This window comes from Rhagoletis pomonella, unplaced genomic scaffold (genome assembly GCF_013731165.1).
Source record: "Rhagoletis pomonella isolate Grant_MI unplaced genomic scaffold, Rhpom_1.0 Rhpom_scaffold_00002, whole genome shotgun sequence".
In the NCBI taxonomy this organism is placed as follows: domain Eukaryota; kingdom Metazoa; phylum Arthropoda; class Insecta; order Diptera; family Tephritidae; genus Rhagoletis; species Rhagoletis pomonella.
In genome coordinates, this window is record NW_023458556.1 from 3862808 (window position 1) to 3872533 (window position 9726).

At 34.9% G+C, this 9726-nt stretch overlaps 1 protein-coding gene across 5 annotated transcripts; it reads left to right on the forward strand.

Annotated features, from left to right (window-relative positions):
- Window positions 1–2863: 2863 nt before the first annotated feature.
- Window positions 2864–6942, forward strand: LOC118732894 (kelch-like protein 22). Of its 5 annotated transcripts, none has more exons than XM_036462003.1 (5): window positions 2864–3255; window positions 4323–4650; window positions 4724–5582; window positions 5927–6307; window positions 6387–6874. In XM_036462003.1, the coding sequence occupies exons 2-5, from the start codon at window positions 4432–4434 to the stop codon at window positions 6872–6874; spliced, it is 1947 nt and encodes a 648-aa protein (XP_036317896.1). In that variant the 5' UTR covers window positions 2864–3255; window positions 4323–4431. The 5 variants fall into 5 exon arrangements, with proteins under 5 accessions (XP_036317896.1, XP_036317897.1, XP_036317898.1 ...); XM_036462004.1 differs by having other exon boundaries at window positions 3109–3571; XM_036462005.1 differs by having other exon boundaries at window positions 3109–3555.
- The last annotated feature ends 2784 nt before the right edge of the window (window positions 6943–9726 follow it).

Below are 9726 nucleotides of genomic sequence, written 5' to 3' on the forward strand. Positions count from 1 at the left end.
TGTCAATAACAATCTGCCTAAAATTTATTTTCCCCATGTAACGGTTATAAAATACGTTAAATCCGCACTATCTACATTAACAAAAAATATACATTGGAATATTTAAAATAAACCGATTCATATTTATTTTCTAATAATAATTGTTTCTTAATTGAAAGTATTAAATACTAATATAATGTAGTGGTTAATGTTTTAAAATGAATTCGCAATATGTCCGCAGCTCAGGTTGATTTAAAGAAATCCGTTAAAATTTTTCGAATTACATCTACTTGAATACAGGATTGTATACAAATGGTAGTTCCGTAAATATTTAAAATATGTTAGTTCATTCAATATTTGCATCTGGGCCAATAAATAACAACAAATATAGCCGAAAAAAACAAAGTTTCAATTTAAACGAGTTTTTATAACCCCCCATAAAATCCCGATTAATTTTAAATGCGAACATAACGATATTTTTTCATGGAGATTTATTTTTTTAATATACCTTGTTTATACCTACACAAAAACCGGATTAGCAAAAAACCGATTGGACTCAACATATATTTCTTTACAGCATTTATCCCCCTGTCTTTATAGCGCACTCGATAAAGTCTTATTCAAAAGTAAACAAAATTGCTATTCTTAAACGACATTTTTTTAATAAATAATTTGCGCGGTTGACCGAAATGGAAAAAAACAATAATTGTAATTTATTATAACAATAATACGAATTTAAAACGGGCTGTATAAAGAAAACCAGCCTATTGTCACTTCACTTTCCAATGGTGCTGATTGCTGCAAGAATTATTTAGCGATTTAGAGCATAATCAACACAATATATGCACATAAATATGTATTATTTCACAGATCTCAGGGTCAGCTTAGAAATACGTTACCAAAATTATATAAAATTTAAGTAGGAATTATTTTTATTTATAACGTAAAAGCGCTATCTGACCCAATCTGATAAGTATATTTCCCCTAAAGTTAACCCATTTTATTTAATTTGTCTCTCGTGAAAATATATATTTTATTTAAAATTTTCAGATATGTACATATATTTTAAATTTTTGCTTTAATTTTTGTCTCCTTTTAATATTTAATTAGATACCTTAAGATTAAAATAAGCTTAAAACGAAACAGCACAGCAACCCTTTTCTGTTCATCTTGAGAACACAAAACCCTCTTTTGTTAAAATTCGGCGCTGCACAAAATCCTGGCTTTTATATTTTCCAACAAAATACCACTTCGCAACCCTGGATTTTCACGAAGCGTTTCATTCGGGTCGTAGTTTGGCTACTTCGGGCTATTCGGTGTTGTATGCCATATTGGCTGCCATATTGTTCACACTGTCATCGCCATATTGAACACCCTGTCAACTATCTGTCAACCCTAAGATATCTCACTTGTATTCTTCCACAATGGACAAACTGAAGAATAGTGATGCAGAACTATCGATAGTACGATGGTTTCATGTTGCCGCTACTATCGATTTTTTCTAAACACTATCGATTATTGTATATTGCAGGGTTACCACTGCAAACTTTCTTTCCTACTAACAGGTCTATTCTGCGCTGGTAATAAAAAGTTTGTAACCGGTAAGTAAAGTTCCTGTCAATTTTTAAACCCTTTTCACATTCTGTGTATTCTTGTAACCGGTAAATTTTGTTACCATCTCATAAACTGGTAACAAATTTTTGCCCCGTGAAATATGCAATGCCAGGATTTGCACAATTCTTCATAGCTGAATTGCTGAATATTTAACTGCATTACCAACGTACCTAGGATCGCGGTGACAAAAAGCTAGGTGGGCTAGGTAAAATTCTGACGTTCGTATTCGCCACGAGAAATATCAAATTTTTACCTTGATCCGTCAAAATTTCCTCTTTTCTATCAATTGGCACAAGCCCAAAATGCGAAATACTTTACAATGTACATATTGAGCCCTAACCGCAAAAAAAAACATTTTTTTAATTTTCTTTTTCTCATGGTTGCTTTTACCATTTAGATTCTTACGCTGCGTTTACATAGGACAATTTCAGACAAGACAATTGATAATATGCATTAGTTGTCAAATTGTTGTGTTAAGTAGGCGTCCAGACAATTATAAAGACAATAGACTTTTCAGCAACCACCGTTAGTGTCGTTTGGCGTGAATCTCATTATTTACTCAAATATCTAAGCACAAACAACATTTTCATAATTCTGCGATTATGTATTACCTTTTCTTCCTAACTGCCGTCCCTAAATTGGAGCGCCAAGCGTTGCGTTATCCACTGTCAACGAGTGTCAGCGCGCGCTATCCCCAAATCAACGCGTCGTAATTTTTGACGTTTTCTCAGGTCCTCTCGTTTTTATTCTCGTTTCCTCTTTTACTTTTTTGTCCTTTCTCTTTCTTTCCGTCTTCTGCATCCAACTTCAACACGTAACGCCCTGTCAAAAATGAAAATTCCATTTGCTCGGCGTTAAAGTCGCGTTATTGTGGGATGTTTCATACAAATTGTATGGGCATGAGGATTTTTGACAGTTACTTAGCGCTTGACGCGCCAATTTAGGGATGGCAGTAAGCGAAATTGGAATCGAGTTGATGATATCGCACAAACGATCAAACAATTCTTGGTTTTCTGTGAAGCAAGACAATCTCAACACGATATCGTCCAGACGATTGTAGTCAAACGTGATTCATGCCCAGGTATTGAACGAAGGGCCTACGGAGTGGTAGTACGCACCTCTAACCACTCAGCCGCCTATTCTCCTTGTGGCCAACGCAAAACCCATATAAACTTATTTTTTTGTAGGTCTAATGAACAATCAACCCTACTAACTGCCCATTATACTGCATTACCGACACTGTACTTGTTTGTGATTTTATAACGCGTAGTTGTCGTTTCCGAATTTTCGTGAACGATATATTAATTTTTGTATATGTGTTACCCTGTAACGCACACCTGACATTTTGCAATTTCATTATCATCTTTTATCCAATCCAAAATAGTAACTAATTTTTGACACTTTTATTTCCTTATCTTACCGTTCACGGAAAAATATTTTGAGCTTGTAAACGAAAGTGGATTTTTATGCTTAAAAAAATCATCATACCATTGATACCGTTAAAAAATTGTTAAGTTGAAATTAAAAAAGTACATTCACAGATTGGTTGAAGTATGTATATAATTGTGTAAAAAGTTGGTTTGCTTGCCGTGGAGTTGGCAAACAAATTATATTCATACTCTTCGAGAATACATATTGCCACAGCTTCCTCAAAATAGAAAGGTAATGTATGTACATATATAATTCTGGACGAATATCTAAATCGCACAAGCGTGGTAATGCATATGCAATTGATAACAATGGGTAATAAAAAGTATCAATGACGCGCAAGGAGAACTGCAGCGGAAACTTTACCTATCTACATAATTACATATTTGTATAAATGTTTGTCTGCGAAGGGTGGTTTCCCCAACCTTGATAGTTGCTAACAGCAACATAGACAACGAGAATATTTAATAGCAGAGGCGAAAATCGCATACTACAACGGTGTAGGCAAGGCGGGAGCGCTGTGGCCTGGCTTAGGTGATAAGAAAAATATGTATGTGAATGAACTCTCGTGAATACACAAAAAAAAAAAAATAATAAATTTAGCTGAAGTAGGACAATATTACTTTTGCAAATAACCATAGATACAGTGCCGGTAAAAAAATAGCACTAGTGCTATGAACTTTTCATTCTGATTTGAAAAATCTGGGTGCATCATAATTTTCAGGCTTAGGTAATAAAATTCTCTTTTCAAAAGTGCTTCGTTTTCCTTGAAATAATAACGGTTGTCCCAATTTCAAGTAATTTGTTCAGTGGTAGTCGATTTCAAGTGGTAAAAGTAATAGTCTGGCTGCTCATTTCGGTTAAAACACATCTTTCCTTTATTGAAATTTTTTGTGAATAAAGGTAAATATAGTTTATTTAATACATCTGTTGTGTAAAAAGTTGAATTTTGTAAAATGTTTGAATGGCTATGGGACGTGGAAAACATTGCAGCGCCGAAAATGTTATTTAAAAAAAAAACGACTCAAGGCAAAATTTATGGCGGAAGTGGGCCGTACAGTTGGCTATTCCAACAAAATGATTCGAAACGCATTAAAATTTGTTCCAAAACCGGAAACACTTAGATGCAAACGCGCACGGTCACCCTTACTCGTCAGACGGCTTATTCGGCAAAGCCAAAAATGCCCTTTTAAGCCAGAAATTGTACATACATACACATTTATCAACCCCCTTATTTTCTCCAAGTTTGATGCATCTTTTATAATTTCATATTACTTTTGTACTTTGATATATTTATAAAGATAAATCACAGTTTCCGAAACAATTGTTAACGCAAACGGCAACACAATATTAGCATACGCACATTCTCGGATGGTCTGAGCTTTCCAATTACATATATCCCCCATAAGGATGGCTGGTGGCGCTGCTTCTATATCACATTGTGGCCCTGAAAACCGTCCTAACTCTACATGTGCGGTTTGTGCCTCAACCACATATTCACGAAATGCCAATAGTGATAATTTTATGCAAATCATTCATTCTGAGGCACTGATGAAGGGTCTCAATGCGTTGCGTTGTGCAGAAAAGCTATTTGATGTTACCCTGCACGTTGAAGAACGAACATTCAAGGTGAGTAAAATGCGGCCTTTAAACATCAACAAGGTACATGATAAGCAACCGTACAAAATAATTTCTGTCCTAGGCACATAAGGTTGTTTTGGCTGCGTGCAGTGATTACTTCTGCGCTATGTTCACTGACGCTATGCGTGAAGCACACCAGTCTGAAATAAAATTAAATGGCATAAATGCGCATGGTCTAGAGTTGCTGTTAGAATATGTATATACTTCAAAACTGGAGCTAGATCGTAATAATGTGCAAGATGTTTTGTCTGTGTCGACACATGTCCAGATGAAGGCCGCTATTGACGCCTGTTCACATTTTCTTGAGTCACAAATTGACTTGGACAACTGCGTTGCGATTACTGCTCTAGCCGACTTGTACTCACTAGAACCGTTGAAAAAGAAAGCTTATCGGTACATGTGTTCACGCCTCGATGAATTTTCGCAGACTCCCGATTTACTTAGCCTCACATTAGACCAATTCGAACATGTGCTCGCATGTAATTATCCTGTGGATTGCTCTGAACAGAGAGTGCTTGAAATCGTTTTGGAATACTGTTTGGAGTCTGATCTAAAACCGGAATTGGCGCGACGACTTTTCGGAAAAGTACAGTACCATCAAATTAGTGCATGTGCTCTAGATGTCATGAAGACCAAATGGAATACAAAACTTAAGTCCGGCATTGATTCAATTTTCTTGGCCTACTTTCGGGTGTTAAATGAAGAAATGTTAAAACAGGAGGTTGGAAAGTTGCATTTATCTGACACCTATGTCGATGACTTACTCTCGACGGACGTTTTAACGAATACGCGAGGAATGGAACTCGCCCTGGTTAAAATAGGTGGCTTTGAGACAAATGGCCTAACTAATCGGATAAGCTGTTTTCTACCTTCCAAAGGCAAATGGGAGAGTCTTACCGTTATACCGCACATTGAACAATGTACGTAAGCGTAAAAATCGTATCTGTTGTGTAGGGTATATAAGATATAACTTTTTATAGATTATTGATATTTGTGGTATTAAATTATTAAAAACAAATTCGTGCTTAGAATTTGGAAATTATTGTTATAGCATTGCATAACAATCTTAAATCAGTTTGCAAAAAAATAACAAACTCCTCGAAGTTTTAAATATTTAATTTAATATGCAAGTGCTTTTTTTTTAAAGGTAAAATGAAGTTATCATTTATATAAGTGACACCACAGATATACATACTACATGTAAGACATTTTCTTTCATATTTTCATGAAATTCAAAATATTTTCAATTATTTTTCCCGTTCAGGCAATTACGGTACAGCAGTGTTGGGTAATGATTTGTATGTAGTAGGCGGGTCTTATGATGTTTGCCTGAAGGAGTATATCCATCCTTTCGGGTTTCGCTACTGTCCCGCCAAAAACAAATGGAAAACCATAGCGCCAATACAGGCCGACCGCTGTCGATTTTCGTTGAATGCTATGGGTAATAATTTTCTTTACGCAGTCGGCGGAGTCTGCGAACTGAACGAAATTGATGGTGGCGCTGAGCTTTGGGCACATGATATGGCGGTTTCAAATTGCGAACGCTATGACGCAAATGCTGATCGCTGGGAGTACCTGCCAGCGCTGTCAGAGAATCGAAGTCAGCATGCCGGCGTCGTCTTGGGTGACCAACTATATATATCGGGTAAATAAACAACTTGATACACATAAGTCAAGCTTGCGAGATGTTAATGTGAAAAAAATCGAATGTATGCTCCTTGCAGGTGGAATCGACCGACACATTGTCCTTGCAACGCTGTGGAGATTTGACACGAAATCAAACAATTGGCAAAAACTTTGTCCGATGCCGACACCACGCGCCGATCATGTACTCATTGTCTTTGACGGTCGGATTTATGCTTTCGGTGGTTGGTACGAGGACCCTGTGACCGAAATGCGCGTTTTAGCCGATGCCGTGGACGTATATGATACCATCACTGATCAGTGGGTGACTGAATCGCGCAATCCTTTGCCAAAGTATTATACCGGCGTCGCTGCGGTCAAAAGAAAAGTTTACTTTATTGGCGGGTTGCTTTCGACGGCAACTATAAATCGCGCCACCTCATCAGTGCAGTGTTACGACTTGGATACCAAACAATGGACTTTTAGCTCGGAGTGGGAGTATCCGAAAGAGGTTTGGGAAAGTACTTGTGCGGCTTTCTATGTGCCACGTGAACGTGATAATGTGAAGTACTATTGGGATGATGTTTGAACGAGTAAATTATATAAACAACTGTAAAGTACTTTATTTAAAAAGTGTTTGATTAGAAAAAAAAAAAACGCTGAATGTATACTCATTTAAAATTAAATTTAAATTTTATTTTAGTGATCCTCTTTTGTTTCTGACTGCAACTTTTACCGCTTCGTGTAACGTATGAAATTTTATTTTTAATGAAATAAATTACAGCAATGAATAATTTAAATCAAAACAGAAACTAGTATAAGTTGCGCTCTAATGTTTAATAAAACATACATATGTATGTATGTTGAGTGAATCTCAAAAAAAGTAAATATTAATTGAATAGATCATATCTATTTATTATTGGACATTGTCAAGTTACGTGTTTTAAATAGCAGATACTTCAGTCATTTTTGGATGTACATATGTATATGCATATTTCATATCTTAAATCAATGTATTTAATGAGTTGAAGTAAGTTATTAATTATTAATACGTAAAGAATTTTGTCTGAATTGGATTTAAGGACGCAGACATAAACCTAGTTTAACATTTTTTACCGCCTTTTAGTTTTTCTGATTATAAAATTTATATTTTACTACATAGAATTATTAACTGCATATTAACAATTTAAGACTATGTACTATCATCTTGTCGGACAACTGTCTATTAATATAATTTTTTATAGTCTTGGCAGAGCCATTTTAATATAAATTTTAACAAATAAATATGCCTTTTAGAAACATCGATTAATGCGTTACAGAAATATTACTTTGGATTATTTTCATGATAGCAAGAATTATAAAAATACTAAATATCAAAAACAATTGTTTCTGTGAAATTCCTCAAAATATACGTGGTTTAAAAACAGTACGAAAACAAACCGACCATTACCCATTTCCACAACAAGTACGAAAAGTTTGTGTTCCTTTTGTCATACTGATCCCGTACACTAACAATTAGAGTCCGACCGATTAATCGGCATCGGCATCGGCTAGTATCGGCACAAAATTGAGCATCGGCATCGGCCTTTTTTCGCTGATTATTTGGAATTTCTTTTCATATGTATGTTCAAGTGAAACGACAGACAACAGCCAACATCAAAAAACATTTGCAGGCAGCTCACAAAATAATTTTTTTTTTTGGTTCAACTATGTAATATTGATGCGCCTAAAAGATGCAGCGATTTCTATTCTCAAGTTATATACCTGAAGACAGTATGGGCATGTGTATATTTTTTAATCTTAAAAAAAAAATTGTAAATGCTATAATCACTTTTTTAAAGGTAGAAAACGCAAAAAAGGCAAATATCTTAAAAAAGGCAAAACAAGGCAAATATCTTAAAAAAGGCAACTTCAAATGTGTATATATGGAATCAGGGAAAGCTAAATCGTGGACATTCTTAATCGAATATACTCTATCTCTTTAGCAGAAAAAAAGGCAATTTCCATAAAATCCGTTCCCTGGTGATAATCATTTTAAAACCTCCGACCTTTCTAGTACGAGCCTAAGCGATTGCATACGGAATCAGTTCCGTCAAAGCAAATACCAGAACTCCATCTATCCATGTGGAAATGTTAAGAATGTACAAAATTAACTTCAAAAAGATGTGTATTTTTACTATGGCTTGGTTAGCAAAAAGCTCTGCTAGGTTTAATTATTAAGGAGTCAGAATGCCATATGTGGTTTTGCAAAAAAATGTGTTCCTTTTAACATGTGTTACGTGAGGGTTAATTTAAATAAAAAACTAACACAAACACATCAGTTCACGTACGAATTGTCAAATATGGATATTGGCATTACTTGGCACACTGTCTACACTGTGCACAGGTCAAGCTTTTTAATGAAGTGCCACATTTTTGAAAATGGAACGAATCGTGCAGATCTCAAGGCACTTTCAAAAAATTAAAAAAATAGTGGGGTCCATTAGTTATTAAAAAATATAAGAAGCCAAGTGGGGTTCAATTCACTCACGTTTTATCTGAGGATAGTGCCTTTTATATAGAAGAAAATGCTAGCGGCGTCCACATAAAAATCAGCGCGATTTCCTACTCAAATTAAATTAACAAAAAAACTGTATACCTGGAGTTTTTCTAAAAATTTTGAACAAAAAGTTTAAAGTTTTTGGATGTAATTGTTAAGGCGCTGGCCTAATGCAGGCTTGCTTTGCTTGCTTCGCTTTGAGAACTGTCAAAAGTGATTAGGAATATACTAAAACGTATGAAGGGTGGCCAAATGGCAGCTTTGCTTCACTTGCTTTAAACGCCTCAAAGTTTCAAATAGGCAAATGTTTTATTTGAAAGCGTTTCGCAGCCTTTTGACAAAAAGATATGTTCCCGTTCTAAATCAGTTCAAACAAACTGCTGCATCTTTTTATGTACAACAATTTTCTTACGCAATTTAAAAAAAATATATGTATGTATAATATTAGTAACTCAAAGTTTAATAAAAAGTAATCTATGTTTCCATATTTATATTTAACATGCCGCTGGATTAAAGTGAAAAGTTGCTAAGTCCATTTTTACAAATTTTACAGGGACTTTGAAAACAACATTTTGCGTGTTTAAAGCAAAGCAAAACTCCATACAAATCAGAAGGATTAGATCTCTGTTAAAAAACTTCGTATTATTTTGGCCTTATTGCATATTCGGGGCCTCTTTTGACTTATAAAATTTATCTTTTATTGAATATAAACGAGAAAAAGTAAAACAAGTACCTTAATCCTTAATTTCTCTTACTCTCTATATCAAAATTTGAGGCTTCATAAAATGTAGACTTATCAACTTTTCACACAAAGCTGGCGATATTTATGATGTCAAACTACTGGTAAGTCGTCGTTTGAAAAATCGATTTTTTTGTTTTGAGTTTGTTGTTTTTAATAAATG

Excerpts from the sequence above, each read along its gene's own strand:
- LOC118732894 (XM_036462003.1), top strand. The coding sequence starts at position 4,432 with ATGGCTGGTGGCGCTGCTTCTATATCACATTGTGGCCCTGAAAACCGT. Across the intron at positions 4,651-4,723 it reads TTGAAGAACGAACATTCAAG|GCACATAAGGTTGTTTTGGC; the intron begins GTGAGTAAAATG and ends TTTCTGTCCTAG. Across the intron at positions 6,308-6,386 it reads TGACCAACTATATATATCGG|GTGGAATCGACCGACACATT; the intron begins GTAAATAAACAA and ends TGCTCCTTGCAG.